The sequence below is a fragment of the Glycine max genome, chromosome 16, assembly GCF_000004515.6.
Source record: "Glycine max cultivar Williams 82 chromosome 16, Glycine_max_v4.0, whole genome shotgun sequence".
Lineage (NCBI taxonomy): Eukaryota > Viridiplantae > Streptophyta > Magnoliopsida > Fabales > Fabaceae > Glycine > Glycine max.
In genome coordinates, this window is record NC_038252.2 from 31,626,893 (window position 1) to 31,642,244 (window position 15,352).

The following is a 15,352-nucleotide window of genomic DNA, read 5'->3' on the forward strand; positions in this document are numbered from 1 at the left end:
AATACTGGGAAAGAAAACAAAATTTTGGTATTTAAGCCTTAAATTTTTTAGGGACTATATTGTCAGTAAGTGAACCAGGTAAGGGACTAAACAACATTAACTTTTGTGTTCAATTTGACAGGGATTGATTCTTGTCATGCAAGAGGCGATGTCAGTCCTACAACACATATTTTGTGTGATATTTCTGTGGAGAAATTTCACAAAATAGTAGAAAGTTATAAAGTTGAAGTAATTTGTTTGAAAGTATAAATCCACAGTGAAACTTCAATTTAACCACAACATTTAATAAGTTAAGAGAAAGAACCATTTCTGCGGAGAAACTTCACAGAATGGTGGAAAGCTATGAAGTTGAAGGGATTTGTTTGGAAGATAAAATCCACGATGAAACTTCAATTTAACCACAACATAGAAAGTTTGTTACAAGCAATTTTTTTATCATTTAAATATTTAATGATTTCCAGTTTTTACTATTGGAGAGAAATTTAGTTATAATATATTTATAAAATAAAAAAGTTTGTATAATAATTTTAAAAAAAGGATTTATGTAAAAAAACTAAAATTTATAATAATGATGTTTTTATTACTTTTGTGTGTTAATATTTTGAATTTAAGTATCACATATTCATAAAATAGAAGTATTATGTGAATTTTAAAAATAAATGTGACATGCAAAAGTAAAAAAATTAAGATTGATAATTTATTCTATTTAACCTTTTTCACTTCAGACACTTCTTGTATATAGATACATGACTTACGAGAGGGCAGCCCAAGAGTGACAAATCACAAAAGCAATACTTACGGAAATAGTCTTTGGGAATTTTTGTTGGCCAATGGCCATGATAGAACAATTTTCTTATTACTTTTTTTTTATATTAAAAACAAATTTCTTTATTTTTTTTATTAAAAGTATATCGTAGGTGTGCAACATTTTTTAGTACTCTTCTAGCCTGAAGAAGTAATAAGCAATGAGAGGTAACAAACCACACTTGAAAGAAAAAGTGTAATATATCAAATTTAACCATCAATTGAAATTATGAGCACATACCAATTTAATTTTTAAAATTAAAAAAATATTATATTAATATGTTTGAAATAATCAAACGACAATAATTTGTTAGTTTTGAAGTTACTAATCAACAATTATTTTAGCCTTTAAAATTACAAAGCTAAAGACTAGTGACTTATATTTGAATTTCATAAATTAAAATGACATTTTTAATTTGTAATTTTAGAAATTATTAACTGCTACTCATAATTCCAGGGACTAATTTAATGTATTTATCCCAATGAAAAACGTTTCAAGACTCTTTCCTATCAATTCCACCAACAAAAACTTGAAATTGAAACATAGCAATAAACAAACACATGCATAAGAGAGCTGCAAGCTTCGACACTACCATAAGTAATTATCGCATGTTGCCTTAGTTGCCTATGCAAACAAACACATGAACCCTGTTCTGCAAGCACAAGGATGCAAGTATACTAGGAAGAGTGCTATCAACACACTTCTAACACGATCTTTACTTATTAAAAATTATAAAATCATTAATAAATCTCATTAACTACTAGTCAATAATAGAAAATATGTTCAAAATAGAGTATTAGAAAGTGTGTTACTAATAAATACAAGATAAATCTTTAGATTAATAGACAAATAGATGATAGATAATACCTGAATTGAATTTTTCTTTTTTCCAGACTTTGAAAACAATGCAAGTTGGTTGAGCTTCAAAGTGCTTTAAGTGGGGCTAATGTGGGTGTTGGGGAAAGGTAGTTGAGAAGGATGCTTCATGCTCATATCACAATGATGTGTATGATTTCATTCAGAAACAACTAACTTACATGAAAGGAAACAATTCTCAAATTTACATGCTTGTTTGCTTCCTCCCAAAGCCCAGCTTAAAATATAAATCAACGTTTGGCTATTAATACTACAGCAAGATTAGCAAGAGAGAAGAAGACTATGTGTTGCCAAGCTTCACTGCAAGCTTGAGGATATTAAAATTATTTGATAAAATAAACTCTTAAGTACCCTCAAAATGACATAATAATAACAATATTACTCCATGTTTCTTTCATAGACATACTGAATAGGTTTGTAGTTGAATTCTCATCACTCATCATGCTGGTTGATTGACTAATAACAATATTACTACTTGGTGCAAACCCTGATACAAGCAGACAAGTCAATGGAGGTAAATTGGGTAAAATAATATTATCAAACATTGAAGTTTCTTACACTTCACTTGCGGAAAAAATGTTGCTTTTAAATAATGTAAAAAATTCTTAAGGGGTTTCCTAAACTATCAATTATAGGAAACAACAGGATCTTGAAACTTATGATTCTCACAAACAATCAATAAACAATAGATAATGTTTTGTGTATCTTTCTCCATAGGAAGACTTGTACCTTTCTTCATAGGAACTTTTATCCGGTGCACTTTGATTTCCTTGAAAGAGAAGAGAAATAAGATTTCACTTCCTTAGGCCTTTCTTTTCTGCCTCTCTCCATTCGTGATGGTTATGGGTGAGAGATAACACTTTTTTGGTCCTTATTTCACGTTAGTGGGTATTAAGCTTCTTTTATAACCACTACTCCCATCAAGTATCAGTTAACTCTAGAAATTTCTCCTATTAAGCCCAATTATAATTTAACCCTTAATAGTTAATTATTTACTTATTAGTCCCTATATAAGTTACATGTCTTTCACATGAGACATTAATTCTAACAAATAATACATTGTATATTTACAAACAAGAATTGGGATATGCTTACCTGTCTTTCTTTTGTAAAATTCCAAAAGGGAGAGAAGATTGTTTGGACCGTGATATCTCAACCTTGATGTCTGGTTCACTAGTAATATTGCAGGCAAGCTGTGGATTCCATATTTTGAAAAGAAGCTACACAACAAAACAAATGTTGACATCAACATACATTTATAAAGATAGCCTATTGATCATGTCATAATTTCTGCTAAATTTCAAATTCATGTATAAAATAAAAAGTAGAAAAATGAAAAGAATGTATATATTACTTATTGCATTAGCCTAACAGGAAATTGAGAAATGCTAGCAGTTGTGTGAAAAATCCATGCAGGTTTTCACTCCTTAATTACAAGGCTTATGTTTCGTATTTAGTGGATTCCACATGGCTTTCATTTATTCATATAGAATTTGTTAAAAAAAAGTGTGTCAGAGAGAGTAGCGTTAGAATTCCTTAATAGGAAATTAGATATTGTTGATCCAGGAATAGAACTAACCACTGCAAATTACATGTCATTGCCAGAGTAGGCAAACAACATACAAAAAAAATAGTTTCATCCTTATTTAGAAACTTTAAAATAGAAGAAGGGATAGCTTCAAAACCTTGGCAAAACTGATGATTTCTCAAGAACCAAATGTTCTACTTGGAGAAACGTGGAACTAAGAATTTCAAATTGAGGAAGAATTTTACGAGAAAATGGGCACCAAGAAGCATAAAAGAGTATAGACGTATACTCTATCCTCTTTATGTCAGACAAAATTCCTTCAACAAAATTTTCGTCCACCTAAACAAATCAAAAAGAAAAAAAAAATCATTAGAATGTGCAAATTGTTACAAGTCTATAACAGTAAATCTTCATATCTTTGTGACTACTGCCTCCTTTCCTAAATATAAGATTCTTTTAATTAATTCATACCCTTTAAGAGAGTTAGTTAATTAATTCAATAACATTAAATTTGTTAGTAATTTGTTTATTATTTTTTCAAAATTATCTTTAAAATTAATGGAACTTATTATCTCTCTTTTTATTTAATTACTTTCTATCTAATTAATTAATGTGTGCTAGTTTTTTTCTTCAATCCTTATAAGAAAGAGAATGCATTCATCCTTTTAGTTCTTAGCATTTATTGTAAAGTAATTAAAGGTATTTTGATGAAAAAATAAGTAATGCAAAAGTCAACATGAAAAGAATCTTATAAAATGAGAGAAGAAAAAAGTCTTACATTTTAGGGACAGAAGTAGTATTTACTCAAATCTATAATTGGTATTCAGACTAAAGCTAGTGTGAGTGACTTGATAGAAAATTGAAATAATCAAAAGATTATCTATTTTCCTGAGGAAAATATAATCATCCGAAGATTTAACATGATCTTTTTTCAAGAATAGAATACAATGACAGTTGTTGCAGTGGTTCTGAAGATGCTAGAGAACATCGTAAGAGTTAACAACACTATATAGCCATCTATAAAAAATTTAATGCTAAAAGTAAAATAAGAAATTTATGCAATCTCCTCATGAATCAAAGCCATAATTCACACACACACACACACACATATATATATATATATATATATATATATTATCACAATTAAATTATACATATGGATCACTCTTTAGAGGTTATTCGAGGACATCAAATGTACATATTTTATTGTTATACCAGTGAGACCATGCCATCCAGTAAGAATAAAGTCAACTAATTCTCAATCAGCTACAAACAAAACAAATAAGACCCCAAGATGGTTCCACAGAAGGCTTCTATTAGATCACCAATCCTAAACTCACAAAAAGCATTCCTCAATTTTTTTGCTTTTAACTAGACAAACTCAAGTTGATGCCAAAGGATCCAAAAAAAAGTCAAAGACCACAAACAATATACCATCCTGGTCATGAAAACATTGGTAACAACTCCATTTTCAAAAATATTTTTAAAATTTTTCACTTCTCTGTCACAATCCTAGCCATGACAAGTACAATAGTTATTCGTTTACAAGCAATTAAGCGTAGCAATCTTTATCCTAACAAAATCTTTAAGGTCCAAGGCACTACGATAAATTCAATTGTTTGCCATAAAAAAAAAAGCAGTTTAAAAAAAATAAAATAGTTAACCAAAATAAGGAAATATGAGAAATTATCTCCAAAAGCCTGCAAAGTCAAGACTTCAAAACCATTCACAGGTATGAAGTTGTCCCTATTAATGAATAGCAATATGAATCAAGCAACATGATTCAGGTCGGTTAAATATCAAAGTATCCAAACATTGAAACATAAAATCTAATAAAACCAGAAACATAGGAACAAACAAACACAGAGCACAAAACAAGCTCAACACATGGAAATTAACAAAAATCTAAAAAACGAGGTACCATGAAGGAAGGAGAAAAGTAAAATGGCAAAACGGGAAAAAAAAGAACGAAAGGTTTTAGAGTCTCTCTCTCGTCTTTGTTTTATTGTTGTATATTGTGTTAGGAACCTTTCCAGCTCCCTCCTCTCTCAGACATTCATATGCTTAAAAACTATTAGGATTATCCGTACGGATAATGCAGCGTTAAAGAAGAAACAATGTGTGAGAGATGAAATAAAAGATATAATGGGTAATTAAGATTTAAAAAGGAAGATTGGGGTGTACTTATCAAAGTCGGGTGCAATTAGGAAGTTTCTGATCTTAAACAGCCATCAGCAAATAAAAGAGGTAATTTCCAGTGTACGTAGAAAGAATTGTTTTATCATGTAGAAAGATTAAGATGTGTTTTTGTTTTCAATAGCCATTGTTTTTTGAAAAGTGGAAAATTCCACACTTTATTTATTTTTTAATCTTGTATTACTTTTTTTTTTTCCTGAAAGGATCTCTTGTCCGAAAGCCACAAACTAACCTATGAAACATTGAGATTCATTTAGAGAACGTTTATTAGGGGATAGATTTTTTCATATCGCAAAAATGTGATTTTTGAAAAAGAATAAAATATGTTTAGTTAATTTTAATATGCTTTATGAGAATATTTTTGTAGGAAGGAACCTAAAATTGATTCCCAAAAATCAAGTTTTCTGACAATCATTTTGTATATCAAACACACGAGAATTATAATTTTATATTTTAAGATTTATGAAAAAGTAAAAACTTCCTATCAAAGGAGATTAATCTCTCCCAATAAAAGTCGAGTCACACATCGAACTCATAATTATATGTTTAAGATATAAGATTATTTATCAATTATGTCACACCATATTAATTTTAATCTTATATTATTTTTACACTTTTATAATATTAGGAAGCATGAGGGTTAAACATGCACATGGAATGAGTAAAAAGATTAAAAAAAATTAAATATCATTTTTGATTCATTATGCTTGATTTTTTTTGCAACATTAAGTTTTATTTATTTCTTTATATTCATTTCTTATGTTTTTAGTTAACAACATTTAATTATAATAGTGTTAGATGTTGTTAAAAATGAAACTTTTAAACTTACTGTAACAACAAAAAGAATTGAATCTTAATGGATCACAAGTAATAATTAACCTATTAAAAATTAAGCAAAGATAAAAATATAACAAAAAAGTCATGAATATTACCTTAAACTTTTAAACGTTTTAAAAGTTTAACGTTAAATATTTTTAATTTATCAACTAATCTATATAACTTTTAAAATAATTATTACAAAAATTAATAAACATATCATTTGAGTTCTGAAGATGTATAAATTTATCATATTAGTTCCTAGTGTAAGAAAATTAATTAAAAAATATATTTTAAAGACTAAAATAATAATAAATTATTAAGTTTAAGGATTTATTTAAGATTTTAATGACTTATTTTTTGTTCAGACCTTAAAAAAATGTGACAACGCATCCTTTCACGACCAAAATCATGTTTTCATCAAATAATTAAATAACAATAACAGAAAATGTTAAATAAATAGTTGACATTTCTTTAAACTATTTTTTTTAGTTACTAAGAAAACTATTTTTTTTAGTTACTAAGAAAACTATAGTATAATAATATATTTTTAAAACGTATGCTAATAATATAAAATGAACAATAAATTTATTTTTCTTATCAATAAATTATAAAAAATAACTAGCATAAAAATCAAAGTATCACATATACTCAAACCAAATTGGATTGTATATGACTACACAAGTCTTTTCTAAGTCACAACAAGAAATGAGAAAAAAAATAAAACATAAAAAAAGGTTAAAATATTTCTGAAGTGACGCCTACCTATAAAGCATAAAACCCAAGCGCGTTGCTTCCTCTGATCCGAAACGAACCTCAACAACGCTGAACGCAGAAAGGGGAAAAAGGGGATTAGGGTTTAGGAAGCAGCGACAACAATGGATTTCACAGCGGAGAAGAAGGAATCAGAGAGCAACACCGAAAATGCTCATCCAACAACTTTAGATTCTTCTTCTCAATTGGCATCGGCACTTGATTCCAGCAACAAAGAAATCGAAGAACGACAAGCTCGTGAACTCAAAGCCGGTCTTCACCCCCTCAAGGTTCCTCTCTCTCTCTCTCTCACACACACACACACACACTTCTATTTTCATTTCATCACCACTCAATCGCTCAAACACTTCCAACAATTATTAGTATTGCTGTTGTTGTTAGAATAAAATTTAGATACGTTTTTGGTGCTTTTCTCCTATTAGAACGAGAGTTTCAACTTGATAATCTATAGTGGGATATGTAAACTTTTCATTACGCGGATTACTGAGATGAAACTTCAATTTTGATTAGAGAATGGGATCAAAAGTATATGAAGAACTGTATCTAAGTTTTGTCTATTATTATGTGTTTGTTCCTTACATTGGGATAATTTTGACTTTGAGCCTGGTCTATGGTTTTGTATTTGGGACGAAGTGGTTTGCAATGAGAAGTTGGTGACTGATATCTAGGATTTTTATTTTTTAATTTGTTTTTTGAATTTTGGTGTTTTTATTGGAGAATGGCAATTTAAGGGCCTGACTGATGTTTGCACTAACGCATAAACATGCTGAGGTGCGATGTGATGGCTAAAGTTGGAAGTTTCGGATTGTGCGTATTTATTATTTGCTGAGGAAGATGATAAAGAAATTAAAATTTTGGATTGGTTCTTTGTTAAGGTTTTGTGTAACGGTATCCTGCTTTGATGTATCACTATGATTCTGGGATCTTTCAATTTGACGTAAGGAGTGGTTTTAATTCTGGAAGAGTTGATTGAATGCTGTGTTGGCTGCTTCTGCTTTGAAGTAGTTATATAAGAGATGGTTATGCACAGGATTAGATTGTGGATCTTGATGATTTGACATGCTTGTTGATTACGTATGGTAGTTATGTTTGTTTCACTCTATCTTTTATCCTGCTTTGAGGCTGTTAGTGCAATTTGAAATTTTGGTGGATTTATTTTGTGTTGGTGGTGATTTCTGTGAGCAGCACAAGTTTGTCTTCTGGTACACGCGCCGAACACCTGGAGTTCGAAATCAAACATCATACGAGGACAACATAAAGAAAATTGTTGAATTTAGTACGGTGAGGTCTTTGCTTTGTTGATGCTTGTAGTTGAATCTGAGTTCATACTTCATTACAAATTTTCTTACCTTGTTGATTTCGTGATTGTATGTATTAATAGGTTGAAGGATTTTGGGTCTGCTACTGCCATCTTGCTCGTCCCGCTTCTTTACCTAGTCCAACAGATTTGCACCTTTTCAAGGAAGGAATCCGTCCTCTATGGGAGGTAGATACTTAAAAGTAGTAGCTGAAGTTGCATTTCTTGCTGATTGAGAATTTATAAGCTGTTCCTATTTTTCTAGGGGGTGGGGGAGGGAGAGAAGGGGGAAGGTGTATCCTTTAGATATCTTTTAATTTTCACTGACACACTGCATGATTATTCTTCTGAAGGACTCTGCTAACTGCAATGGTGGTAAATGGATTATACGATTCAAAAAGGTTGTCTCAGGTCGTTTTTGGGAGGACCTGGTAAGTGCAAATATTTTCATCTGTAGTATTTTGTATATTCCTTGATAAAATGTATGGGTATGGCATGATTATGGAAAATATTAACACTCTAATTTATTGAGTGATTATTTTAATTTGTACTTGCACTTTTTTTTTTTTAATCTCAATGGCCTGTTTTGATACATATAGTTGATCTGATCCCACTCAGTAGCCTAAGTGTTGGTTGTTGTCGTTAATATCTAAATTTTTCATTAAAATTAGATGAATATTAGCAACACACTCTAATACACCCATTTTAACACACTACTATTGGTTCCAATTTATTTAAAACTACAAAATTTTGAGAGACTTGCTGAATAAGAAGTAAGACCTGCAAAAAAATGTGATTTCAAATAAATTTCAGCGAATAGTAGTGTGTGTTCAAAAGAGTGTTAGAATGTGTTGCTAGCATTTCTCCTAAAATTATTTATGGGCCTCAAATGTTTTGTTATTGATTTTCACCACTGAAACTGAAGACAGAAACCTACAATTCTGAAGTTAATTGACCAGGTAAAGTACCATTTGGAATCTCTCTTGTTCGGTTATTTTGATTCCATGAGCTGTAACATTGATTGATATTATATTTCTGTCTTCTATTGTTGGAGACTTGAATTTTTAATAATACTACATACTAAGTGCAGGTTCTTGCCTTGGTGGGTGACCAATTGGATTATGGGGATAACATATGTGGTGCAGTACTTAGCATTCGATTCAATGAGGATATATTGAGTGTCTGGAATCGCAATGCTTCGGACCATCAGGTTGGCATTATTATGGACCCTATTTGTATTTACATATGTACATTATGCACGTCCTTAGTATTGTTCCTTTTTTTTAGAAGCATCCTTAGTATTGTTCCTGCTTTCTCATTACAGGCTGTAATGGCTCTGAGAGATTCAATCAAACGTCACTTAAAGCTTCCACATAGCTATGTTATGGAGTACAAGCCCCATGATGCCTCTCTGCGAGACAATTCATCTTACAGGAACACTTGGTTGAGAGGCTAGAGATTCAATTGTGTTCTTGCCAAAGTCCCCGCCGTGGAAGCTACATTGCATATTGGTGCAGCTTTCACTCAGCCAGTTAATCATTGGCTTCGGTCTAGTGATAGTGATGGTGCTGGGTGTTCCAGGACTGGTTTCTGTCTTTTGAATTCAATGTACGACAGCTACATTGCTACTACTTTAAATAGTTTCATTTGGTTACTTGCGGTTCACTCTAATTTTGTGTAATGTGTCTCTTAGTTTTTGTAAATAAACTCGTTCGTCTTGTTGCTTTTCACCTCGCTTATGGAGAGAATCATGGCTTTTCTCTCCCATGATGTATGATAGATTACTTCTGTAGCGCATTTTTACATAAAGGCATTAATCCTTTTAACTGAGACGATCAATATGGCGGGAAGGGATCAAGTCTCCTACTGTGGGAAAATTATTTCCTACAGTTAGATGTATCAATTTTTAAATCAATGGCTCATTTTTTTCTTTCTTTTTTCTTATATTTTCCAATTTTGCACAATTAGTTTCCTGGTTGTCGGTTTGATCTAGTTTCAACTGAATTTTTTTCATTGGTGTGTGGTGGCCTTGTGGTCGCATCTGGTTGGGAAAGTGGATTTGCAAATTTGGAGGAGAAAGAAAAAAACGAGAAAAGACAGAAAGGGGAGGTAGATTGTTGAAAAAAAAATAATGAAATGTCGTTTGCTGGAAATTGCCTTTGGCAGCGGTGCACACTGGTCTACGACGGTGGGTGTAAGGAGGAAGATGGAGGTAGAGTGAGGATGGAGATAAAAAGGATAAAACGGGAAAAAAAGAAAAAATGTCACCCATCAGCTAAACAAAAAAATATAGAAATCTAATAATTACGAAGTTGTTTTCCATGGTGAGAGACATGAGTGAGAAGGCCTCCAAACACCAGTCTCCATCTTAAACTGGTATCTCCATTGAATTGTTGCGAGTGTCTCAATTCTGGATATTTTAGAGGGTGTACACAAAATTAGTCTTTTGAGATTTAGAATTGCTGGCAATTATAAATTTTGAAATTACAACAATAAGAATTAAAAAGATTTGTTTGATAGTTTTAGGATTAAAATGATATATTTAAAATTTCAATGACTTAATTGATTTAGACTCAGTTTCTGATGTTTATTGCTTTATGCTGTTTGGTTTCATGTTTATCTAAATTCATGTTAAAAAATTAGCTAATGTGATTTTAAGTAAACATTTACTTGTTTAATTTCGAGTTGAATAATTGATTGGTTTAATGTAATTTTTGATAGCTTTTGCATTAGATAAATATTTATATTGAAATTTGTTACTAGCTTGAGTGGTGAGTAGTTTGCATAAATCTTTAGTTGTACCTTTTTACCCTCATTCTATTAAAAAAATTATTCATTCACATCAACATTGAAATTTCACGTAATTTGTCCATATTAACATGAAAATACCGCATCTTTCAACATGAAAATGATACATCATGATCAAGTGACGTTCAACTAACAATTAATGGATTGAAGGACTAAAATTGTGTAATTTTAAAAATAATCAAAATCACAGATTTAAAAATAGGGGACAAAAATTGTGATTAAAAACTTATGGGAAGACCAAAATTTCAATTTAACCATAAACTTGATTATAATCTTTTGCTGCACTTATAGCTTATATTATATGTACTAAACGCAACAAGCATAGCAACTCCACCCAAGTAACACTGTAGTACAACTTTAGTTTGTCATTAGAGTTACTGTAAAAGTAGTTACAGCATGACTGTGATCTAACACATAAGTCAAATGACATTGCATACACCATCTGTTAATACATCATCTTTAGGTAAACTATCCTAAACAGATGACTGGAGCCCGATGATACCTGATCAACAATTAGCAATTGTCAGGTTTCAACACACAAAGCAAGTAGCAGCAAGCTGTATAAAACCTAACTGAACTCTATATGTCACATACCTTTTCTGTCATTCTGTGTTTAACCTAACTTATTTACTGACTGTAATACTGTGTGCATAAGAATGACTATGTTTACAACTACTTCAACTATATGGTCTATAGTAACTTATCCTGGTATGAGTCAATAACGTTCTATCATCCAAACTAGAATGTTTTTCTACAATCCTGCCTATTTAATGGTTTGACAAGAAAAAAAATTCATATTAGAGGCACCAAGCCACTAACAAATTATGCATGCAATGGATTAAACTTGTGGAATAGATTATAATTTGTTAATGTCCGGAAACAATCCGAAGAAAAGTGAGCATTACCACATGCTACTCTTGCACCAGCATTCCCAGTAGTCTTGCTGAGTTCATGCCCACCTGTTTTACAATAAACAAAAAGTCAAAAGCTCCTAAAAATAAACAGCGAAAGCTGTGGACTTTATCTATAAAAAAGACTAGAACGCTAGGGCAAGTGGTGAACAGAATTTTAGTCCATCCTGAACTCTAGAAATTCAAACAAGCTCAAGAAAAAAATCACATCTCTATTCTCCAGCCATTAGCTCAAACAAAACCAGCAACATCATGCCAATAGAGACATTAAAGGGGAACCAACAAGGACTCATCTGAAGATTACACAAGCATAATACTGAAATATTAGGAAATATAAGGTGGGTTGGATGGTTAAGGGAGAAGGGAAGGGGGGGAAGATTGCGGGTTCGATCCCCTTTGCTAACAAAAGACATTTGCCAATAAAAAAATAGTAATACTGAAATATTAATTGGAAAATCTAAACAGCAATACTAGGTAGCTTTGGTTACTGTCCTCATTACCTAAAATGCAGATATACAGTGGAGCCTCTTTATGATTTTTCAATACTAAATAATACAAATACAAAATTATTCCAATCTTTTTTATCCAGGACAAGAAGTGACTTCATATATAGACATAATCATTCCATGGGTGCCAATATTCCTCTTTTTATTTATTTATTTTTATATTTTTTTGTATGATAACCATCCCAAAAAAAAACTTCAGCTTTTACTAGTGTAGTGCATCAAGAAAAAATCTTAGGCAGCAATGGACAATCCACTAACCAGACAAGAATTCAACTTTTAGTTCTCACTTAAAATTGCCCAAACTTCTGGACCTCCATCACATCCTTGCAGTGATTTTTAAACCTTTGATCTACAAGGATGCCTATTATGTGATTGCCCCCATTTGTTTAGGCCATCATCATTATGGAAGTCACTAGCCTCTTAATACTTGTAAAATATTATGTTGCGAGGTTAGTTTGAATCTTAAAATGTTACAACTTTCTGAATCACTATTAATGGGGATTCAACTGTATAACAAACACGAAATACATTCTTTTAGGGGTGGGAGGAATAAGTTGAGAAAACTTTGTTCTAAATAACATATGTCACCCATATGTTATAAAAATAGGGAATTTAGACATTGGAGTTACTCACCATTTGGGGTTAGTTACTAAACTTCATTAAATGTACTAGTTGGTCCTTGAAAGTTTATGAAATTTGATACATATTTATATTAGTTACTCACCATTTGTTCTAAGTAATTTACACATTAAGCTTACCACATCAAGCATGAAGGGTACTCAATACAACTTCCTATCATAGGAAATTCTTTTGATGAAATTATAATACAAAACAACATGACTATGGGAAAAGAAAGGCTACATTTTAAAGTTTGAACAAGAGGAAACCAAGTGAAACATGATCTGAGGCCAAATTTTAAAATCTTACCCCTTCCAAGATCATCAGGATCAGCATGCACAACAACGGCCCTTCCAATTATGGAGTGAACTCCAGTTAGAGGAATCTACATATTGAAAGTGAGAAAGAGGAAATTAAGTGTTCTAGACCCAATTAAACTACATTCAAATTTCATAAACAAAAATATCAACCAAATGAAAACAATACAAAAGGAAAATCAACATTGCAGAACACAAGCACATTTGAACATGTGATTGATTTAATTGCGCAGATGGGTAAATCAGATCACATGTGATGATTATCTAAAAGAACAAAGAGAATAGAATCACCAAAGTGACACCAAGTAAACATCACATCACAGAACACCCAGAGTTCAATTCTTTACCTGTCTATCTCTAATAGAAATCTCAGCAACTCCTACAAAACAGAAAGCTCTTTGGAAATTTCTGTGCAGACAACTCGTAAAGAATAGTAAGAAATATCAAAATAAATATGAAAAAGAAAGAAGATAATACCATCAGGGCCTGCAGCAATGTTGCCCAAATCACCAGCATGGCGCTTATCATCTGAAGGAGCCCCATGATCCTTCTTGAACGGATTGAAGTGAGGACCTGGGGTAGAGGAGGTTAAAACTAAAAAAATTTAATTGAAACAGTTGCATGTTTAACTTAGATTACCTTTCAGAAGGAAAAAAAAAAATTTTATATGTATAATTTTGATATTACATTTCAATCAATTAGTAGAAATCACTCTAGATATATGAACTTTTTTTCATCAGCAAATGTTAGTTGATAGTTTGTTAGTTTTTGTTAGTTGGGGATTCAAACTCACGACCTCTCCCCCCTCCCTTCTTCCTTCAGCACCAAGACAACCTTATAATCCCTACTCTAGACATATGAACTTAAAAGTAATTATTACAAAAGTCAATAATTTTTAACTATATGACAATCCATGATTGGATGATAATATAAAAAAGCCCTTGCACAGAAAGTGTATTTCAATCAAATTCCTTTTTCATAAGTTCTATAATTGAATTATAAACCATTATGCACACACACAAAGCAAGTCAATCCAAAACTGAATCCAGCCAGGCTTTCTTTTCAACTATTGTCAATCTTCCTATTTTACAATTTTAAACCCTCCCTTTTTCATTTTCCTACAAAAGATAGGTGTAAGAGGAAATTGTAAAAGTTTGATGATGATAATCATTCATGAAGAGAAGAGAAGAGAGAACCAGTGGAGTTGCAGCCATTGGTGGTGTCACCAAAAGCATGAATATGGAACCCATGAAAGCCTTGGGACAACCCTGTCACTCTCCCTGTCACATGGGTGGTCCCTACACAATAATCACAATGAAACACCAATAAGCAACAAAACATTCCTAACTGAATAAACACACTCACTCAGAGAGAGAGAAACCATTGGGGTGCTGAAGAAACTGAAGAGAGCCTCTAATGTTGTTGTCTCCGATGATGATAGCCACACCTTTGACGGTTCCCTTTGCAGCTTCCATCTCATATGTTGTTGTGTTTCTGCCTCCTCAGCTCCGAACGAAATGATCCTGTTAGGAAAAAAACAATGAAGATAGTGGAATACACTAATCTGTGTTCGGATGGTTAAAAAACACAGAAAAGGAAAATAAAATGGAATATTATTATTATATAAGAGATTTCTTTCTCTTTTTTTTTAATCGTTTTGGGCTTCGAATCGAGAGGAATATATATATATATATATATATATATATATATATATATATATATATATATATATATATATATATATATATATGACTAAGAGTAAAAAGAAAAGTATATATTTATTTTGCTTTTGATTGAAAGAAAAAAAAGAAAAAAATGTCTCTGTTAAATATTTTTATGATGTAGTGACTATGGATGTGGATAAATTTGTTGTTTTAAATGAATTGTTTTTCTCTTTCAT

At 31.4% G+C, this 15,352-nt stretch overlaps 3 protein-coding genes across 3 annotated transcripts; 1 reads left to right on the top strand and 2 right to left on the bottom strand.

Moving 5' to 3' along the window:
- Nucleotides 1-2,034: 2,034 nt before the first annotated feature.
- On the bottom strand, nucleotides 2,035-4,197 carry LOC100791909 (5'-adenylylsulfate reductase-like 7). The gene is made up of 4 exons (XM_003548892.1): nucleotides 4,156-4,197; nucleotides 3,367-3,548; nucleotides 2,777-2,901; nucleotides 2,035-2,168 (listed from the first exon to the last, which is right to left on the bottom strand). The coding sequence occupies exons 1-4, from the start codon at nucleotides 4,195-4,197 to the stop codon at nucleotides 2,035-2,037; spliced, it is 483 nt and encodes a 160-aa protein (XP_003548940.1).
- Nucleotides 4,198-7,018: 2,821 nt separating this feature from the next.
- LOC100499744 (uncharacterized) lies at nucleotides 7,019-9,803 on the top strand. The gene is made up of 6 exons (NM_001248498.2): nucleotides 7,019-7,264; nucleotides 8,181-8,276; nucleotides 8,377-8,481; nucleotides 8,646-8,723; nucleotides 9,383-9,502; nucleotides 9,617-9,803. Exons 1-6 carry the CDS (start codon nucleotides 7,100-7,102, stop codon nucleotides 9,746-9,748), a joined length of 696 nt encoding a protein of 231 aa, NP_001235427.1. The 5' UTR covers nucleotides 7,019-7,099; the 3' UTR covers nucleotides 9,749-9,803.
- Nucleotides 9,804-11,475: 1,672 nt separating this feature from the next.
- Nucleotides 11,476-14,990, bottom strand: LOC100780008 (superoxide dismutase [Cu-Zn] 2-like). The gene is given in 7 exon segments (NM_001255882.1): nucleotides 11,476-11,602; nucleotides 12,006-12,059; nucleotides 13,445-13,520; nucleotides 13,800-13,831; nucleotides 13,930-14,025; nucleotides 14,649-14,750; nucleotides 14,834-14,990. Coding segments are annotated over 7 exon segments (483 nt in total). The 5' UTR covers nucleotides 14,928-14,990; the 3' UTR covers nucleotides 11,476-11,573.
- Nucleotides 14,991-15,352: the final 362 nt, after the last annotated feature.